This window comes from Oncorhynchus keta, chromosome 23 (assembly GCF_023373465.1).
Source record: "Oncorhynchus keta strain PuntledgeMale-10-30-2019 chromosome 23, Oket_V2, whole genome shotgun sequence".
Classification (NCBI taxonomy): Eukaryota; Metazoa; Chordata; class Actinopteri; order Salmoniformes; family Salmonidae; genus Oncorhynchus; species Oncorhynchus keta.
The window spans coordinates 11,785,848-11,807,475 of NC_068443.1; the positions used below are offsets into that span (position 1 = coordinate 11,785,848).

The 21,628-nt window shown below is 43.4% G+C and overlaps 2 protein-coding genes across 3 annotated transcripts in view; one reads left to right on the top strand and one right to left on the bottom strand.

The window, feature by feature from the left end:
• Positions 1–9,139, top strand: part of tm6sf2a (transmembrane 6 superfamily member 2a) — a 13,455-nt gene extending 4,316 nt beyond the window's left edge. The window contains exons 7-10 of the mRNA XM_035764614.2: positions 925–1,026; positions 7,500–7,592; positions 7,810–7,929; positions 8,116–9,139. Coding sequence (XP_035620507.1) covers positions 925–1,026; positions 7,500–7,592; positions 7,810–7,929; positions 8,116–8,325 — 525 coding nt within the window. The 3' untranslated portion in view covers positions 8,326–9,139. The remainder of the gene's footprint in view (positions 1–924; positions 1,027–7,499; positions 7,593–7,809; positions 7,930–8,115) is intronic.
• A 5,031-nt stretch (positions 9,140–14,170) lies between these two features.
• Positions 14,171–21,628, bottom strand: part of LOC118379780 (neurocan core protein-like) — a 124,247-nt gene continuing 116,789 nt past the window's right edge. For both annotated transcript variants that reach the window (XM_052476363.1, XM_052476362.1), the window contains 2 exons: positions 15,767–15,949; positions 14,171–15,561 (listed from right to left, as the gene is read on the bottom strand). In XM_052476363.1, coding sequence (XP_052332323.1) covers positions 15,437–15,561; positions 15,767–15,949 — 308 coding nt within the window. In that variant the 3' untranslated portion in view covers positions 14,171–15,436. The remainder of the gene's footprint in view (positions 15,562–15,766; positions 15,950–21,628) is intronic.

The following is a 21,628-nucleotide window of genomic DNA, read 5'->3' on the forward strand; positions in this document are numbered from 1 at the left end:
TTTAGTAGTGGTTTCTTTTTCTTATTGGTGTCCTTTAGTAGTGGTTTCTTTTTCTTATTGGTGTCCTTTAGTAGTGGTTTCTTTTTCTTATTGGTGTCCTTTAGTAGTGGTTTCTTTTTCTTATTGGTGTCCTTTAGTAGTGTTTTCTTTTTCTTATTGGTGTCCTTTAGTAGTGGTTTCTTTTTCTTATTGGTGTCCTTTAGTAGTGGTTTCTTTTTCTTATTGGTGTCCTTTAGTAGTGTTTTCTTTTTCTTATTGGTGTCCTTTAGTAGTGGTTTCTTTTTCTTATTGGTGTCCTTTAGTAGTGGTTTCTTTTTCTTATTGGTGTCCTTTAGTAGTGGTTTCTTTTTCTTATTGGTGTCCTTTAGTAGTGTTTTCTTTTTCTTATTGGTGTCCTTTAGTAGTGGTTTCTTTTTCTTATTGGTGTCCTTTAGTAGTGTTTTCTTTTTCTTATTGGTGTCCTTTAGTAGTGGTTTCTTTTTCTTATTGGTGTCCTTTAGTAGTGTTTTCTTTTTCTTATTGGTGTCCTTTAGTAGTGTTTTCTTTTTCTTATTGGTGTCCTTTAGTAGTGGTTTCTTTTTCTTATTGGTGTCCTTTAGTAGTGGTTTCTTTTTCTTATTGGTGTCCTTTAGTAGTGGTTTCTTTTTCTTATTGGTGTCCTTTAGTAGTGGTTTCTTTTTCTTATTGGTGTCCTTTAGTAGTGTTTTCTTTTTCTTTGTTCAACACTTTTTTGGATACAACATGATTCCATATGTGTTTCATAGTTTTGATGTCTTCACTATTATTCTACAATGTAGAAAATAGTAAAAATAAAGAAAAACCCTGGAATGAGTCGGTGTGTCCAAACGTTTGACTGGTACTGAACCTGAAACGTACAGAAACCCAGTTGGACTGACATAGGTTGTGTTTGTCTGTATTCCTCAGATTGCAGTAGCGCAGAAGAGAAGTCTCCTCTACAGGCCTGTTGACCTGATCCTGTCTCTGCTACTGTTGGGAGCCATGGCCTTCTCTGTCTTCAGGGGCGTTGTAAGTAACAGACCAACCACTCACTTCACTATGGGGGGGATTCCGACCCGAGTTGCACACTTTTCTCATCTTCCAATACTTCATGGATTGAACAATTGAATAATATGACAACTGTCAGGATGAATCAAACCACTGTATTTTTGATTTACCCGCTATTCGTTTGCGGGGGAGCTCAAGTAAAGGAAGACATGGTGAAGGTTTGTCTACATATATCTGTTTTCTGACCTTGACTTAATTCCCCTCATAATTCCTACACCTTTACATGCGATGAAACGACAAATAAGGTTGAGCAACCTGTCGGTCCTAAGTGGAACAACGTCTACTTTCTTTTTCTGATAGAAATAACACCATTCTCCATGCACAGTAATTTACAAATTGCTAAGAGGCTGAGCTGTTGATAAGAGCTAGGTAAGCCATTTGGATAAGTGGATTGTAAAAATAAATGACAGTAGTTTTAGATCTATTTTACCTGATCGATGGAGACAAATGTGAAACCAGTAATATGGCTGCAAACTGAAACACATCAACTTATCACCTTTTCCACGGTGAAATTTATGAAACACTGGCTTTATAACCATCAGGGATGATATTTGGAGACCCAAGCTATAAGCTTCTGTAGCCATGCACAAATGACAGTATAGCGGAAAACCTAACGAGTTGATTTAGGATGTCTAGAAAGTTTTCATTTTATGTCTGGACTTTTCACTGTCTGAAAAAAATATAATATGTATTTTCTTAAATATTAGCCACTATTGGTAGCCACCGTCAGTTAGACATACCCACATACATTTATATCTTCCACTTTAGTGTTAGTTTCCTTACATTTATATCTGTCACTTTAGTGTTAGTTTCCTTACATTTAGCATCATTCCATTACATCGTTAGTTGACCTTTCTTTCCACTGTCGAGTATGTGTGGGTAGCCATAGTGTATCATATTAGGCTAATGTATTCCAAGTTGTGCAATAATTTGGAACAGGTAGCCTGTTTGAATCATTAAGGAACACAGACCATAAGTAGCAGTTTAAACCTGGAGCCCTGCGCATGGTTCATGACGACTGGACCATTTTCATACAGTTCCATGATTAGTGAGGATTATTAGGGTAGATTTATTGGACTACAGTTCAATCCCTATTGCACACTTTTCTAATCTTCCAATATTTCATGGGATTGAACAATTTAATAATATGACAACTTTCAGGATGAATCAAAGCATTGTATTTTTGATTCAACAATATATTTAGTGCATAAAGGATCTCCAAATCATTAAAAAAACATATTCATACTTTCCTAACCCCAAAATGTGCCTAAATATTTAGAAATGTACCAGTTGGTGCTGAAACAAAGATGTGTGTGTATATATTTAGATTTCTTTAATGAATCCCTGTATTCTGAACCCATTCTCTCCACGTGTTCTCGTGCCTGTCGCCAAAATTATAATTGAAGATACACTATATATTTAAAGGGATGGCTTAATTTTTTTAACTGAAAACACTATTGAATGGAAACATTGATGAGTAAATCTGTTGGCCAGCAAGTGGGAAGGTTTTCAGTGGTTGAATTAAATGTATTCAGTGCAGGCAAAAAATCACATAAAATAAAATGTTATTGGTCACATACACATGGTTAGCAGATGTTAATGTGAGTGTAGCGAAATGCTTTTGCTTCTAGTTCTGACTGTGCAGTAATATCTAACAAGTAATCTAACAATTTTACAACAACTACCTTATACACACAAGTGTAAAGGAATGAACAAGAATATGTACATATAAATATAGGGCTGAGCGATGGCCGAACGGCATAGGTAAGATACAGTAGATGGTATAGAGTACAGTACATACATATGAGATGAGTATTGTAGGGTATGTAAACATTATATAAAGTGGCATTGTTAAAAGTGACTAATGATGCATTTATTAAATGCAAATATTAATGATTAAAGTGGCTGTATGTTGGCAGCAGACACTCAATGTCAGTGATGGCTGTTTAACAGTCTGATGGCCTTGAGATAGAAGCTGTTTTTCAGTCTCTCGGCCGTACCAGGCAGTGATACAGCCGGACAGGATGCTCTCGATTGTGCATCTGTAGAAGTTTGTGAGTGGTTTTGGTGATAAGCCGAATTTCTTCAGCCTCCTGAGGTTGAAGAGGCGTTACTGCACCTTCTTCACGATGCTGTCTGTGTGGGTGGACCAATTCAGTTTGTCTGTGATGTGTACGCCAAGGAACTTAAAACTTACTACCCTCTCCACTACTGTTCCATCGATGTGGATAGGGGGGTATTCCCTCTGCTGTTTCCTGAAGTCCACAATCATCTCCTTAGTTTTGTTGACGTTGAGTGTGAGGTTATTTTCCTGACACCACACTCCGAGGGCCCTCACCTCCTCCCTGTAGGCCGTCTCGTCGTTGTTGGTAAAGCCTACCACTGTTGTGTCGTCTGCAAACTTGATGATTGAGTTGGAGGCGTGCGTGGCCACGCAGTCGTGGGTGAACAGGGAGTACAGGAGAGGGCTCAGAACGCACCCTTGTGGGGCCCCAGTGTTGAGGATCAGCGGGGTGGAGATGTTGTTGCCTACCCTCACCACCTGGGGGCTGCCCGTCAGGAAGTCCAGTACCCAGTTGCACAGGGCGGGGTCGAGACCCAGGGTCTGGAGCTTGATGACGAGCTTGGAGGGCACTATGGTGTTAAATTCCGAGCTGTAGTCGATGAACAGCATTCTCACATAGGTATTCCTCTTGTCCAGATGGGTTAGGGCAGTGTGCAGTGTGGTTGAGATTGCATCGTCTGTGGACCTATTTGGGCGGTAAGCAAATTGGAGTGTGTCTCGGGTGTCAGGTAGGGTGGAGGTGATATGGTCCTTGACTAGTCTCTCAAAGCACTTCATGATGACGGAAGTGAGTGCTATGGGGCGGTAGTCGTTTAGCTCAGTTACCTTAGCTTTCTTGGGAACAGGAACAATGGTGGCCCTCTTGAAGCATGTGGGAACAACAGACTGGGATAGGGATTGATTGAATATGTCCGTAAACACACCAGCCAGCTGGTCTGCGCATGCTTTGAGGGCGCGGCTGGGGATGCCGTCTGGGCCTGCAGCCTTGCGAGGGTTGACACGTTTAAATGTTTTCCCCACGTCGGCTGCAGTGAAGGAGAGTCCGCATGTTTTAGTTGCGGGCAGTGTCAGTGGCACTGTATTGTCCTCAAAGCGGGCACAAAAGTGATTTAGTCTGCCTGGGAGCAAGACATCCTGATCCGTGACGGTGCTGGTTCTCTTTTTGTAATCCGTGATTGACTGTAGACCCTGCCACATTCCTCTTGTGTCTGAGCCGTTGAATTGAGATTTTTGAGATTGAGATGTCTTTATACTGACGCTTAGCTTGTTTGATTGCCTTGCGGAGGGAATAGTTACACTGTTTGTATTCGGTCATGTTTCCAGTCACCTTGCCCTGATTAAAAGCAGTGGTCCATCAATCCACGGTTTCTGGTTTGGGAATGTTTTAATCGTTGCTATGGCACACCGAATCAGCGTATTCGTCAATGTTATCGTCTGACGCAATACGGAACATATCCCAGTCCACGTGATGGAAGCAGTCTTGGAGTTTGGAATCAGATTGGTCGGACCAGCGTTGAACAGACCTCAGCGCGGGAGCTTCTTGTTTTAGTTTCTGTCTGTAGGCAGGGATCAACAAAATGGAGTTGTGGTCAGCTTTTCCGAAAGGAGGGCGGGGCAGGGCCTTATATGTGTCGCGGAAGTTGGAATAGCAATGATCCAAGGTTTTTCCCGCCCTGGTTGCGCAATCGATATGCTGATAAAATTTAGGGAGTCTTGTTTTCAGATTAGCCTTGTTAAAATCCCCAGCTACAATGAATGCAGCCGCCGGATATATGGATTCCAGTTTGCATAGAGTCAAATAAAGTTCGTTCAGAGCCATCGATGTGTCTGCTTGGGGGGGAATATATACGGCTGTGATTATAATCGAAGAGAATTCCCTTGGTAGATAATGCGGTCTACATTTGATTGTGAGGAATTCTAAATCAGGTGAACAGAAGGACTTGAGTTCCTGTATGTTGTTTTGGCCACACCACGTCACGTTAACCATAAAGCATACGCCCCCGCCCCTCTTCTTACCAGAAAGATGTTTGTTTCTGTCAGCGCGATGCGTGGAGAAACCAGCTGGCTGCACCGTCTCCGATAGCGTCTCTCCAGTGAGCCATGTTTCCGTGAAGCAAAGAACATTACAGTCTCTGATGTCCCTCTGGAATGCTACCCTTGCTCGGATTTCATCAACCTTGTTGTCAAGAGACTGGACATTGGCGAGGAGAATGCTAGGGAGTGGTGCACGATGTGCCCGTCTCCGGTGTCTGACCAGAAGACCGCTTCGTTTTCCCCTTTTTCGAAGTCGTTTTTTGGGGTGGCCGGCTGGGATCCATTCCGTTGTCCTGGGTGAAAGGCAGAATACAGGGTCCGCTTCGCGAAAGTCATATTCTTGGTCGTACTGATGGTGAGTTGATGCTGCTCTCATGTTCAGTAGTTCTTCTCGACTGTATGTAATGAAACCTAAGATGACCTGGGGTAACAATGTAAGAAATAACACGTAAAAAAACAAAAAACTGCATAGTTTCCTAGGAACGCGAAGCGAGGCGGCCATCTCTGTCGGCGCCGGAAGTACTCATGTCGGCGCCTGGAAGTAAGTTTCTAGGCACAGTAGATTAGATTCAAGGCATAATGTACAGACAAATGTATGGTAGGATGTGAATATAGTGGAGGTAAACATATGCACTGAGTGACGATGAGAGAGATAATGTCCCTAGAAACATCATTTAAACCAGGTGAGGTCACCGCATGTGTGGGAGTTGGAACTAAAGGGCTAACTAAGGCGTATTGAGCAGGGCTAGAGGCTCTACAGTGAAATAAGGAAATAATTACTAACCAAGACAGCAATGGACAAGGCATATTGATATTAGGGAGAGGCATGCGTAGCCGAGTGATCATAGGTGTCCAGTGAGTGGCTCAGGCCGTAGACTCTTCGATTCAGGCAGCTAGCGGGCCGGGGCTAGTAAGCTAGCAGAAGGGTCTTAGAGGGATGTCGCAACGGAAGAAAGTCTGTTGTAGCCCCCTCGTGCTGTTAAGTCTGCAGACCAGTCGCCGTGGATCAGCAGGGCTCCGTGTGGTTAAAGGATCCAAGCCAATTGGCAGAATAGGTAAAGTGACCAAATAATTTGTCCGATGGGCCTCTTAAGCTAACAGTCCGATATGCTCTAGACAGCTAACAGGCCGCGGCTAGCAGGCTAGCAGATGAGCATTCAGGGGATGTCGTGAGTTGATAAACCCCCTCAGGCGAATTACATTGGTAGTCCAGTCATGATGGGTCGGCGGGGGTTCAGGCCGATTGGCAAAATAGGTATTGTAGCCCAAAGAGTAGCTGATGGACCTATTTGGTTAGCCGGGAGATGGGCCTAGCAAGGCTAGCTCCAGGCTAATTTGTTCTTGTTTTGGGACAGAGACATTTGCCAGGTGGCCACTCAGATAGCAGCTAGCTAGCTGCGATGATCCAGGTGAAAAGGTTCAGAGCTTGCAGTAGAAATCCGGAGATATGGAGAAAAATAAGTCTGATTTTCTCTGGTTTGAGTTGCACTTTGCAGACTGGCGAGAGTTGTCCGGGCTAATGGTAGCTGATGACCGCTAGCAGTGGCTAGCTGGTTACTAGCTAGTAGCTAGTTTGCTGGCTAGCTTCTTTTGGGGTTCCGGTTCAGAAATAAAGAAATAGCAGATCCACACCACATTGGGTGAGGTGGATTGCAGGAGAGTATGTTGAAGTTGAGGTTAAGAAAAATATATATTTGAAATATATGCGAAGAAAAAAGATTTAAAAAGATGTATACATGGGACACGACAAGACAAGGACAAAAAGACGTCTGACTGCTACACCGTCTTGGAGATTTGCCGAAAGGAGGACGAGGGAGAGCTTTGTATGCGTTGTGAAAGTTAGAGTAGCAATCATCCAGAACGCTGCCAGCCCGGGTCGGGCATTCGATATGCTGATAAAATTATATCCAACAGTTCTTCCCGGCTGTATGTAATAAGACTTTAGATTTCCTGGGGTAACAACGTACCCCAGTATTAATACATTAAAAAAACAAAATACTGCATAGTTTCCTAAGAACGCGAAGCGAGGAGACCATCTCTGTCGGCGCCATCTTCCTAACGGGAACCATGTCTGCAAAGCCCGTTAGGTACCAGCATAAGGTAAGTCTGAATAGCAATTACTGAGAAGTGCGAAGGTGTGTGTAGGAAAGGCGTACATTACAAGTCTGAATTGTAGGGTTCATGTAGCCAGTGTGTTTCTTCTTTAGCCAACAAAATTGTACATCATTGATTGATTGATTGATTCATGTGTTCATTCATTGATCCATTAATCCATTCATCCATTCATCCATCTATCCATCCATCCATTCATTCACTCTCCCTCTCTCTCCCTCAGGTGGCCCTTGACTGTCCTCTGGATACCTGCTTCACCTATATCTACCAGTATGAGCCTTACCTCAAGGATCCTGTGGTCTTCCCTAGGATCACGGTGAGTTGAGCCTTACCTCAAGGACCCTGTGGTCTTCCCTAGGATCATGGTGAGTTGTAGAAAATAAAATGAGTAAAACACACATAGATCTTCATTCCATTGTCCGTTATGGCATATGATCCATATTTGTTTCCGTTCCATGCTGCTTGACAGTGTAGTTGCCATTGCGTCCGTCTTGATGTCGAACGACACGTGTCTTGTTATTTGATTGCTCTAGATGCTGGTGTATTTGTTCTATGCGTTGCCTCTCCTGGCTGCATTCATATATGGGCTGAGGAATCCTGGATGCACCTGGATGCTGGACTGGGCCATCTTCTTTGCGGGGGCCATAGCCCAGGTAATAATATTGGTCGCTTCAATTTGCAGATCACACACAGTGTGATGTACCAGGGATTTGACAAAGCAGCTGTGATACAATTAGATTTTTTATCATTTTTTACACCATTGTTGTTTCTATTCTGTTCCTATTATTCGTCTTCCATTAACGTCCCCTCACACCCACCCGTCTCCTCCCCTTCCCCAGACCCAGTGGTGCCATATCGGGGGATCACTCCACTCCCGAACCCCCTTCACATACCGGGTCCCAACAGACAAATGGTCGACAGTTATGATTCTAAACGGGCTGTATGTAGCTCTACCGATCCTCCTAGCTATCCGATGCCGCCTCAGCCCCACTTTCTTCATGCCTACTGTACCTGAGGGACAGACCAGCCCGGAGAAGAAGGACAACTAAACCCATAACACCACAATTCCCACTGAGCATGGACTCTGTGAGCGAATGGTCTAGAATGCTACTGTAAGATCAAGAACTACTGTACCCACGATCCTAAAGAACCCAAACGTTTTGGTGCGGCTGGCATACTATGCTTCTGGAAATGTGACCCTCCAGATTTACAAAACAATGTTATATTAATCTAGAACACATCAAGCAAATTAACTTCAATTTCATACATTATCCGCTCCCTCTGTTGGTTGGAGCCTTTTGGAGTAAAGTTCAGGCCCATGTCTACAACAGCGGAATACAGGACAGTGCATTAAACAGCCAAAACCAAGCCCTGCTACAAGCCATCTATTCTGCAGTAGCACTCCCTATATGGACTATTGGATCGAGATAAAGCCTGTTTGTGGACATGGCTTTATCTATGTAGCTAGTGAGTCAGTGAGACAGTCTCAGGTGGTATAGTATAGTAGGGCCTAAAAGGCCTATAAACCTGGACTCTGATCACTGACACTGATACAGCAGGACAGCATTGCCTCATAGAGTTATCACAGAGGAACTGTGAAACTATGGACCATGTTGAGGACTCTTTTCTTTTTTTTTGCTGAACAACTGTGTTGTAGTGCTGCTGATAAGACCAGATAACAAGGCATGTTTCACAAGATGTGGTTGGGATTGGAGAGACCACTATAGGAAGTCATGGGTTGAGGGGACAAATGTTTAGTTAGTATTTATGAAACATATGATGGCTATTTTTGGAGGGGTTGGGCCAGAATTACTTCAATAAATGTTTGTTACGTGAATATATTAAAATATGTGAACAACTACACTATTCTGTTTCTTTGAGTAGTTGTACTCTGGTCCTGGGTTGGTGTGTATCCTGATGTGTCGATATCTCTATTCTTGTGAAATACTCTGTTTACCTTCTTCATGCAAGTCTGCCTGACTATTGAGGCAACAGGGCAGAGATTCATCAGATACTGAAAGTGGTGGGGTGCTCAGTCTTTCACTGGAACATTGTTTTTTATCACAATAGCTGCCCAAACCACTGATGCTGGGTCAGATTTTTCCACCACCTAACGGATAAGCTTTGGACTGGGGGAAATCCTAGGTCTGTGGTTTGAGGCAACTTCTGTCTGGAGTGTTTTTTCCTCACAATCATTGGTCTATTCCAGGTCAAAACTGTCACTGAGTTGTATGTGTTGCTCGAAGACCTCTGAGCTTCCGTCTCTGGTTGATGATGTCATTGGATCCTGTCTATAGTCAGTGACAGTGCACATGTGGCCTAGTAAACTTTGCCCTGCCTGGCAGGTGGCCTCTGCTGTCATGAGTTGATAAGAAGTGAACCCCAGCTAGACAGTATTGTCATACAAAATCAAACTGTTGACAACATACAGTGTGGCAAAAAAGTATTTAGTCAGCCACCAATTGTGCAAGTTCTCCCACTTAAAACGATGAGAGAGGCCTGTAATTTTCATCATAGGTACACTTCAACTATGACAGACAAAAATAGAAAAAAAATCCAGAAAATCACATTGTAGGATTTGTAATTAATGTATTTGCAAATTATGGTGGAAAATAAGTATTTGGTCAATAACAAAAGTTGATTTCGGTGTTCCTCAAGGTTCCGTTTTAGGACCACTATTGTTTTCACTATACATTTTACCTCTTGGGGATGTTATTCGAAAACATAATGTTAACTTTCACTGCTATGCGGATGACACACAGCTGTACATTTCAATGAAACATGGTGAAGCCCCAAAATTGCCCTCGCTAGAAGCATGTGTTTCAGACATAAGGAAGTGGATGGCTGCAAACTTTCTACTATTAAACTCGGACAAAACAGAGATGCTTGTTCTAGGTCCCAAGAAACAAAGAGATCTTCTGTTGAATCTGACAATTAATCTTAATGGTTGTACAGTCGTCTCAAATAAAACTGTGAAGGACCTCGGCGTTACTCTGGACCCTGATCTCTCTTTTGAAGAACATATCAAGACCATTTCGAGGACAGCTTTTTTCCATCTACGTAATATTGCAAAAATCAGAAACTTTCTGTCCAAAAATGCTGCAGAAAAATTAATCCATGCTTTTGTCACTTCTAGGTTAGACTACTGCAATGCTCTACTTTCCGGCTACCCGGATAAAGCACTAAATAAACTTCAGTTAGTGCTAAATACGGCTGCTAGAATCCTGACTAGAACCAAAAAATGTGATCATATTACTCCAGTGCTAGCCTCTCTACACTGGCTTCCTGTCAAAGCAAGGGCTGATTTTAAGGTTGTACTGCTAACCTACAAAGCATTACATGGGCTTGCTCCTACCTATCTCTCTGATTTGGTCCTGCCGTACATACCTACACGTACACTACGGTCACAACACGCAGGCCTCCTAATTGTCCCTAGAATTTCTAAGCAAACAGCTGGAGGCAGGGCTTTCTCCTATAGAGCTCCATTTTTATGGAACGGTCTGCCTACCCATGTCAGAGAAGCAAACTCGGTCTCAACCTTTGTCTTTACTGAAGACTCATCTCTTCAGTGGGTCATATGATTGAGTGTAGTCTGGCCCAGGAGTGGGAAGGTGAACGGAAAGGCTCTGGAGCAACGAACCGCCCTTGCTGTCTCTGCCTGGCCGGTTCCCCTCTTTCCACTGGGATTCTCTGCCTCTAACCCTATTACAGGGGCTGAGTCACTGGCTTACTGGGGCTCTCTCATGCCGTCCCTGCAGGGGGTGCGTCACCTGAGTGGGTTGATTCACTGTTGTGGTCATCCTGTCTGGGTTACTTCTCCTGTCCTATTCGGTGTCCTGTGTGAATCTAAGTGTGCGTTCTCTAATTCTCTCCTTCTTTCTTTCTCTCTCTCGGAGGACCTGAGCCCTAGGACCATGCCCCAGGACTACCTGACATGACGACTCCTTGCTGTCCCCAGTCCACCTGGCCATGCTGCTGCTCCAGTTTCAACTGACCTAAGCCCTAGGACCATGCCCCAGGACTACCTGACATGATGACTCCTTGCTGTCCCCAGTCCACCTGGCCATGCTGCTGCTCCAGTTTCAACTGTTCTGCCTTGTTATTATTCGACCATGCTGGTCATTTATGAACATTTGAACATCTTGGCCATGTTCTGTTATAATCTCCACCCGGCACAGCCAGAAGAGGACTGGCCACCCCACATAGCCTGGTTCCTCTCTAGGTTTCTTCCTAGGTTTTGGCCTTTCTAGGGAGTTTTTCCTAGCCACCGTGCTTCTACACCTGCATTGCTTGCTGTTTGGGGTTTTAGGCTGGGTTTCTGTACAGCACTTTGAGATATCAGCTGATGTACGAAGGGCTATATAAATAAATGTGATTTGATTTGATCTCAATACTTTGTTATATACCCTTTGTTGGCAATGACAGAGGTCAAACGTTTTCACAAGGTTTTCACACACTGTTCCTGGTGTTCTGGCCCATTCCTCCATGCAGATCTCCTCTAGAGCAGTGATGTTTTGGGGCTGTTGCTGGGAAACACGGACTTTCAACTCCCTCCAAAGATTTTCTATGAGGTTAAAATCTGGAGACTGGCTAGGCCACTCCAGGACCTTTAAATGCTTCTTACGAAGCCACTCCTTCATTGCCCGGATGGTGTGTTTGGGATCCTTGTCATGCTGAAAGACCCAGCCATGTTTCATCTTCAATGCCCTTGCTGATGGAAGGAGGTTTTCACTCAAAATCTCACGATACATGGCCCCATTCATTCTTTCCTTTACACGGATCAGTTGTCCTGGTCCCTTTGCAGAAAAACAGCCCCAAAGCATGTTTCCACCCCCATGCTTCACAGTAGGTATGGCGTTCTTTGGATGCAACTCAGCATTCTTTGTCCTCAAAACAAGACGAGTTGAGTTTTTACCAAAAAGTTATATTTTGGTTTCATCTGACCATATGACATTCTCCCAATCTTCTTCTGGATTATCCAAATGCTCTCTAGAAAACTTCAGACGGGCCTGGACATGTACTGGCTTAAGCAGGGGGACACGTCTGGCACTGCAGGATTTGAGTCCCTGGCGGCGTAGTGTGTTACTGATGGTAGGCTTTGTTACTTTGGTCCCAGCTCTCTGCAGGTCATTCACGAGGTCCCCCCGTGTGGTTCTGGGATTTTTGCTCACCGTTCTTGTGATCATTTTAACCCCACGGGGTGAGATCTTGCGTGGAGCCCCAGATCGAGGGAGATTATCAGTGGTCTTGTATGTCTTCCATTTCCTAATAATTGCTCCCACAGTTGATTTCTTCAAACCAAGCTGCTTACCTACTGCAGATTCAGTCTTCCCAGCTTGGTGCAGGTCTACAATTTTGTTTCTGGTGTCCTTTGACAGCTCTTTGGTCTTGGCCATAGTGGAGTTTGGAGTGTGACTGTTTGAGGTTGTGGACAGGTGTCTTTTATACTGATAACAGGTTCAAACAGGTGCCATTAATACAGGTAACGAGTGGAGGACAGAGGAGTTTCTTAAAGAAGAAGTTACAGGTCTGTGAGAGCCAGAAATCTTGCTTGTTTGTAGGTGACCAAATACTTATTTTCCACCATAATTTGCAAATAAATTCATTAAAAATCCTACAATGTGATTTTCAGGATTTTCTTTCTCATTTTGTCTGTCATAGTTGAAGTGTACCTATGAAGAAAATTATAGGCCTCTCTCATCTTTTTAAGTGGGAGAACTTGCACAATTGGTGGCTGACTAAATACTTTTTTGCCCCACTGTACATGATTTCAGACTTCTGTTTTGAACTAAGTTTGACGTCTGGAAAGTAAAAGCCCAGCATGCTCTCTCTTCCCACATGTTCAGCTCTGGTTTTAATGTCTATGGTTCACCTGTACGTCAATCACTGTCACCTGATTTCAATAGAGTCAAGCAACTTTTCCAACCGGAGTTTAAATAAATTTTGCCTTCCTTTTACTCTCAAAACCTCTCTCTGCTCCACAGTTTTTATCCCAGTGAATCACAGTGACAGAGAGGGGGGTCAGGTCTCAGAGCCAACTGAGCCAGGAGGCGACAACCCAAAGTGAGATTAAACTAGCAGTGGTCGTCTAGCAGTGGTGGTATTGGACCAATGGACCAATTCCTTTAGATTAACTTTATTTTATTGGGTTGATTCTTTTAGATGTATTTTCCTCTATAGGATCCATTCTTACATGTATTTTCCTCTATAGTGTCCATTCTTACATGTATTTTCCTCTATAGGGTTCATTCTTACATGTATTTTCCTCTATAGTGTCCATTCTTACATGTATTTTCTTCTATAGGGTCCATTCTTACATGTATTTTCCTCTATAGGGTCCAGTCTTACATGTATTTTCCTCTATAGTGTCCATTCTTACATGTATTTTCCTCTATAGGGTCCATTCTTACATGTATTTTCCTCTATAGGGTCCATTCTTACATGTATTTTCCTCTATAGGGTCCATTCTTACATGTATTTTCCTCTATAGTGTCCATTCTTACATGTATTTTCCTCTATAGGGTCCATTCTTACATGTATTTTCCTCTATAGGGTCCAGTCTTACATGTATTTTCCTCTATAGGGTACATTCAAAACAGAGACCAAAGAGAGGAGAAAATGTCCTGTTTGTTCCCGACAGAATGAAAACTAGTGGCCAGAATGGACTTTCTCTGGGTGGAGATTGAAGTGAGGTGAACAACAGAGCTGGTAAATTAGTAGAAGATGTTAAAATGCTTTGTTTTGTTTCTGGATGCTAGTTTAGGAGGCATGGGTTAGCTACAAGCTGCTGTCAGTCTTCCGTGTCTGAGGTACAGCGATGTGGTAGAAACGTACAAAGAAATAGAAATACTAGAGCTAGAGCCCAGCTTCAATCACAAAACTGACCAGACACACTGTCATTCATTTTTTTATTTTTTTTTAGCTTTATTAAGAATGGAACACAACAGCTGGACAGGACATCATAACAACACCAAAAAAGGGGTGATGACCAATCAAGGACCAGATTCATGGCATCCCACCCATCACATATTGGATTCGTGCAAAGACTGGGTCTATTGGCGATCGAGTAGATATCTTGGGAATGTTTTGTCTCAGTCCGTAGTACTTCAATCTATCCTATTTTATTCCATTTAGATCGATGGGGCTGTTTTAGAATATTAGTTGAGATGCCGATGGGAAACACATGGCTGGACACGGGTCAGGTATCAATCAGGTGTCAGTCAATAACAAACAAACAAAAACCACAGTATTTACAGTACAGTACAGGCAATCAAAGGGTTAACTTGTTTTTTGGTTAACACATTTTGATTGTAAGAGAATGGTACATTAAAGAAAACAGGTATTACATTGCCTTGTTGGATTATGTAAACAAAAAAAATCAACATATATTAACTAGTCCATAATAAATAGTGACATGACATGAAAAGTTAGCAAATATTAAAAAATGGCACATAAGTTGAATAATAAAACAGTCCTACTATTCAGGAGCCCTAAGGGAACAATAACAAGTACAGGATACAGACAAAAGCTCTGGGTTAATTGGAACTGAAAGCTAACTAGCTAACTTGTTAATTAAATCTGTGCTTTATAAACAGAACACAAACATTAGGATGTTCTGAGATGTAGAACAAGCTTCAAACTTATAAAAACACACTCGCATAGGATACACACTTTCTCTCACACACATACACACGCATGAACAGACACACACACACACACACACAGTATTTATCACATCACTGTATTTATGTTTCGACAGTGAGAATAGGTTATTCATAGACATGCCAAGGATTTGCTGTTTCTAAGTTACAGTATTAGCGACCGTGTTAGCGAGAGAGAGAGAGACTATTACTGTTGTAAGTAATGGACATGGGTTAAACAAAATCAACAAAAAAAAGGACAAATCCAAACATGAAATATGGGTGCGTAACACAGAACCTTTTTTGCACTGATGTCAATCGGTCATTTGCATGAAAGTTAAAGTTTTGCACACATACAGTATCTCAAGTGAGATTTCAATCCAAAGAGAGAGACTGAAATAGGTCAGGAAAAGAGAACGTTCAGATGTCAACTACTGTCCATTTCGAGGGGTTGATCCCCTCAGCCCCAGGATAGGTCAACGGTCAGGCGCAGAGCATTGTGGGAGGTGTAGTATTTGGTTCAGTATTGGCTGTGTGTGTCCTCTCCCCTCTCCATGTGTGCCTCTCCTCCGTATCTCCTGTGGTTCCTCCGCTCCCGGCGTTGGCTGTGGCGGTGGTTTCGGCGGTACCGGTGGGATCGCCGAGCTGAGGGAGGGGAACACAGGTAGTTACACCTCAAAATTGGTGCAGTAACAACATTTACAATTCGGGTTTCTTATTCAGCCCATACCAGAAGGAATACTAATGTTTATACAGAAAAGCCTACCTGGGTGAATAAAGGTTTGTTATCCCAAGAAAGGTTGCATAAGACAACACGTTTAAAAAATAAAACCTGCTGTTTGTCACTCACACTTTGTGCAGATGATCTTGGGCCGGTCCCAGGTGCCATCGGCCCGGCAACGCGCGGTGGGGATGTGGCGCTGGTAGAAACCTTCGGCACACTGATAACGCACCACCGCATGGATGTCATAATGGGACCGCCGACGGCCAATCAGATGGGCATTCTCCACAGCGGGCGGGGTTCCACACAGCACTGTCAGACGGGACAAGATGAACAATTAAGTCAATTCAGTCAGTGTTGAGCAACATCGAAGAAGATACAGTGTGAACTGTATCTAGGGTGTCTGGCTTGCAATTTCTTTTTTTCTCCCTAGGTGAAACACTTGCTACTGAATCCTATTCGTGAGGACAGGTGCTTTGCAGATGGCGCAGTGCTCTGTGAAGCAATAGAGAGCCAAGGCAGCTCCGATATTCTCTCTCCCTCCCTCTTCCCTCCCTCCCTCTTCAAGGAGCTAGGCTTCAGGCTATCCCATAAATCCTTGCTCTGGGTCTCATTCCAGTGTCACAGTTACATCAGGGCACCTGACACAGAAATGCAAGGTGGGATTTCAGAGAATAGATCTGAGGGCAAGACAGTCACTGGCAATTTAATGCCAGCTTTAAACAAGATGGCAAATGTTAGCTTTGCAGTCCAAGTGAACATGTGGGGTGAGATAAAACGGCAACAGAATGAGACAAAGGTTTCTGTTTAGATCAACTGGAAGTTTGAAATATTACACACTGGCCCATGAGGAATATTCAGCCAAACCTGTAACTCATTTAGTAGAGCCATACACCAAACCTGTAACTCATTTAGTAGAACCATACACCAAACCTGTAACTCATTTAGTAGAACCATACACCAAATCTGTAACTCATTTAGTAGAGCCATACACCAAATCTGTAACTCATTTAGTAGAGCCATACACCAAACCTGTAACTCATTTAGTAGAGCCATACACCAAATCTGTAACTCGTTTCGTAGAACCATACACCAAACCTGTAACTCATTGCGTAGAACCATACACCAAATCTGTAACTCATTTCGTAGAACCATACACCAAATCTGTAACTCATTTAGTAGAACCATACACCAAATCTGTAACTCATTTCGTAGAACCATACACCAAATCTGTAACTCATTTAGTAGAACCATACACCAAATCTGTAACTCATTTAGTAGAACCATACACCAAATCTGTAACTCATTTAGTAGAACCATACACCAAATCTGTAACTCATTTAGTAGAGCCATACACCAAATCTGTAACTCATTTAGTAGAGCTATACACCAAATCTGTAACTCATTTAGTAGAACCATACACCAAATCTGTAACTCATTTAGTAGAACCATACACCAAATCTGTAACTCATTTAGTAGAGCCATACACCAAATCTGTAACTCATTTAGTAGAGCCATACACCAAATCTGTAACTCATTTAGTAGAGCCATACACCAAACCTGTAACTCATTTAGTAGAACCATACACCAAATCTGTAACTCATTTAGTAGAGCCATACACCAAACCTGTAACTCATTTAGTAGAGCCATACACCAAATCTGTAACTCATTTAGTAGAACCATACACCAAATCTGTAACTCATTTAGTAGAACCATACACCAAATCTGTAACTCATTTAGTAGAACCATACACCAAATCTGTAACTCATTTAGTAGAACCATACACCAAATCTGTAACTCATTTAGTAGAACCATACACCAAATCTGTAACTCATTTAGTAGAACCATACACCAAATCTGTAACTCATTTAGTAGAGCCATACACCAAATCTGTAACTCATTTAGTAGAACCATACACCAAATCTGTAACTCATTTAGTAGAGCCATACACCAAACCTGTAACTCATTTAGTAGAACCATACACCAAATCTGTAACTCATTTAGTAGAGCCATACACCAAATCTGTAACTCATTTAGTAGAGCCATACACCAAATCTGTAACTCATTTAGTAGAGCCATACACCAAATCTGTAACTCATTTAGTAGAACCATACACCAAATCTGTAACTCATTTAGTAGAGCCATACACCAAATCTGTAACTCATTTAGTAGAGCCATACACCAAACCTGTAACTCATTTAGTAGAGCCATACACCAAATCTGTAACTCATTTAGTAGAGCCATACACCAAATCTGTAACTCATTTAGTAGAGCCATACACCAAATCTGTAACTCATTTAGTAGAACCATACACCAAATCTGTAACTCATTTCATAGAACCATACACCAAATCTGTAACTCATTTAAGTAGAGCCATACACCAAATCTGTAACTCATTTAGTAGAGCCATACACCAAATCTGTAACTCATTTAGTAGAGCCATACACCAAATCTGTAACTCATTTAGTAGAGCCATACACCAAATCTGTAACTCATTTAGTAGAGCCATACACCAAATCTGTAACTCATTTAGTAGAGCCATACACCAAATCTGTAACTCATTTAGTAGAACCATACACCAAATCTGTAACTCATTTAGTAGAACCATACACCAAATCTGTAACTCATTTAGTAGAGCCATACACCAAACCTGTAACTCATTTAGTAGAGCCATACACCAAATCTGTAACTCGTGGATAAAAAGGCCACAGGTGAGTACTCCTGTGTTTGGAGAACAATGTAAGCAAACTTGGCAGGTGGAGGTAAAGGTGGAGGTGGAGGTACTGTAGAGGTACTGTAGAGGTAGAGGTGGAGGTACAGGTACTGCAGAAGTAGAGGTGGAGGTACTGTAAAGGTAGAGTTTTTAAAACTATTTTTTACCTTTATTTTACTAGGCAAGTCAGTTAAGAACAAATTCTTATTCTCAATGACGGCCTAGGAACAGTGGGTTAACAGCCTGTTCAGGGGCAGAACGGCAGATTTTGTACCTTGTCAGCTCGGGGATTTGAACTTGCAACTAGTCCAATGCTCTAACCACTAGGCTACCCTGCCGTCGGTGGAGGTACTGTAGAGGTAGAGGTGGAGGCACTGTAGAGGAAGAGGTAGAGATGGAGGTGGAGGTACTGTAGGCGTAGAGGCGGAGGTGGAAGTACTGTAGAGGTAGAGGTGAAGGTGGAGGTACTGTAGAGGTATAGGTAATATAGAGGTAGAGGTGGAGAAGCAGGTACTTATGAGGTAGAGGTGGAGGTGGAGGTAGTGGTACTGTAGAGGTACTGTAGAGGTAGAAGTGGAGGTACTGTCATGGTAGAGTTGGAGGTAGAGGTACTGTTGAGGTAAAGGTGGTGGTACTATAGAGGTAGAGGTGGAGGTACCGTAGAGGTAGAGGTGGAGGTACTGTAGTGGTAGAGGTGGAGGTAGAGGTACTGTTGAGGTAGAGGTGGAGGTACTGTAGAGGTACTGTAGAGGTAGAGGTGGAGGTGGAGGTACTGTAGAGGTAGAGGTACTGTAGAGGTAGAGGTGGAGGTACTGTAAGAGGTGGAGGTGGAGGTACTGTAGAGGTAGAGGTGGCGGTGGAGGTACTGTAAAGTTAGAGGTAGAGGTGGAGGTACTGTAGAGGTAGAGGTAATGTAAAGGTAGAGGTGGCGGTGGAGGTACTGTTTAGGTATAGGTGGAGGTACTGTAAAGGTAGAGGTAGAGGTGGAGGTACTGTAGAGGTAGAGGTGGAGGAACTGTAGAGGTCGAGGTAGAGGTGGAGGTAATGTAGAGGTGAAGTTGGAGGTACTGTAGAGGTAGAGGTGGAGGTACTGTAGAGGTGGAGGTACTGTAGAGGTAGAGGTGGAGGTAATGTCGAGGTAGAGGTAATGTAGAGGTAGAGGTAGAGGTACTATGGAGGTAGAGTTGGAGGTAATGTAGAGGTGAAGTTGGAGGTACTGTAGAGGTAGAGGTACTGTAGAGGTAGAGGTGGAGGTAATGTAGAGGTGAAGTTGGAGGTATTGTAGAGGTAGAGGTACTGTAGAGGTAGAGGTGGAGGTACTGTAGAGGTAGAGGTGGAGGAACTGTAGAGGTGGAGGTGGAGGTAATGTAGAGGTGGAGTTGGAGGTACTGTAGAGGTAGAGGTGGAGGTACTGTAGAGGTAGAGGTGGAGGTAATGTAGAGGTGAAGTTGGAGGTACTGTAGAGGTAGAGGTGGAGGTACTGTAGAGGTAGAGGTACTATAGAGGTAGAGGTACTATGGAGGTAGAGTTGGAGGTAATGTAGAGGTGAAGTTGGAGGTACTGTAGAGGTAGAGGTACTGTAGAGGTAGAGGTGGAGGTAATGTAGAGGTGAAGTTGGAGGTACTGTAGAGGTAGAGGTACTGTAGAGGTAGAGGTGGAGGTACTGTAGAGGTAGAGGTGGAGGAACTGTAGAGGTGGAGGTGGAGGTAATGTAGAGGTGGAGTTGGAGGTACTGTAGAGGTAGAGGTGGAGGTACTGTAGAGGTAGAGGTGGAGGTAATGTAGAGGTGAAGTTGGAGGTACTGTAGAGGTAGAGGTGGAGGTACTATAAAGGTAGAGGTGGAGGTGGAGGTACTATAGAGGTAGAGGTAATGTGGAGGTACTGTAGAGGTAGAGGTGGAGGTACTATAGAAGTAGAGGTACTGTGGAGGTAGAGGTGGAGGTGGAGGTACTGTAGAGGTAGAGGTACTGTGGAGGTACTGTAGAGATAGAGATACTGTAGAGGTAGATGTACTGTAAAGGTAGAGGGGGAGGTGGAGGTACTGTAGAGGTGGAGGTGGAGGAACTGTAGAGGTGGAGGAAGAGATACTGTAGAGGTAGAGGTGGAGGTAGAAGTACTGTGGAAATGGAGGTAGAGGTTCTGTAGAGGTAGAGGTGGAGGAACTGTAGAGGTGGAGGTAGAGGTACTGTAGAAGTAGATGTGGAGGAACTGTGGAGGTAGAGGTACTGTAGAGGTTGAGCTACTGTAGATGTAGAAGTAGACGTGGAGGTACTGTAGAGGTGGAGGTAGAGGTACTGTAGAGGTAGAGGTTCTGTAGAGGTAGAGATAGAGGTAGAGTTGAGGTGGAGGAACTGTAGAGGTGGAGGTAGAGGTACTGTAGAGGTGGAGGTACTGTAAAGGTAGAGGTGGAGTTGGAGGTACTGTAGAGGTAGAGGTGGAGGAACTGTAGAGGTGGAGGTAGAGATACTGTAGAGGTTGGGGTAGAGGTGGAGGTGGATGTACTGTAGAGGTAGAGGTACTGTAGAGGTAGAAGTGGAGGTACTGTAAAGGTAGAGGTGGAGGTGGAGGTACTATAGAGATAGAGGTGGAGGAACTGTAGAGGTAGAGGTACTGTAGAGGTAGAAGTGGAGGTAGTGTAGAGGTAGAGGTACTGTAGAGGTAGAAGTGGAGGTACTGTAAAGGTAGAGGTGGAGGTACTGTGAAGGTAGAGGTAGAGGAACTGTAGAGGTGGAGGTAGAGATACTGTAGAGGTAGGGGTAGAGGTGGAGGTGGATGTACTGTAGAGGTAGAGGTACTGTAGAGGTAAAAGTGGAGGTACAGTTGAGGTAGGGGTAGAGGTGGAGGTGGATGTATTGTAGAGGTAGAGTTACTGTAGAGGTAGAGGTGGAGGTAGAGATACTGTAGAGATAGAGGTAGAGGTACTGTAGAGGTAGAAGTGGAGGTACTGTAAAGGTAGAGGTGGAGGTGGAGGTACTATAGAGATAGAGGTGGAGGAACTGTAGAGGTAGAGGTACTATGGAGGTAGAGGTGGAGGTACTATAGAGGTAAATGTACTGTAGCGGTGGAGGTACTGTAGAGGTAGAAGTGGAGGTAGTGTAGAGGTAGAGGTACTGTAGAGGTAGAAGTGGAGGTACTGTAAAGGTAGAGGTGGAGGTACTATAGAGGTAGAGGTACTATGGAGGTAGAGGTGGAGGTACTATAGAGGTAGAGGTGGAGGTACTGTAGAGGTAGAGTTGGAGGTAATGTAGAGGTAAAGTTGGAGGTACTGTAGAGGTAGA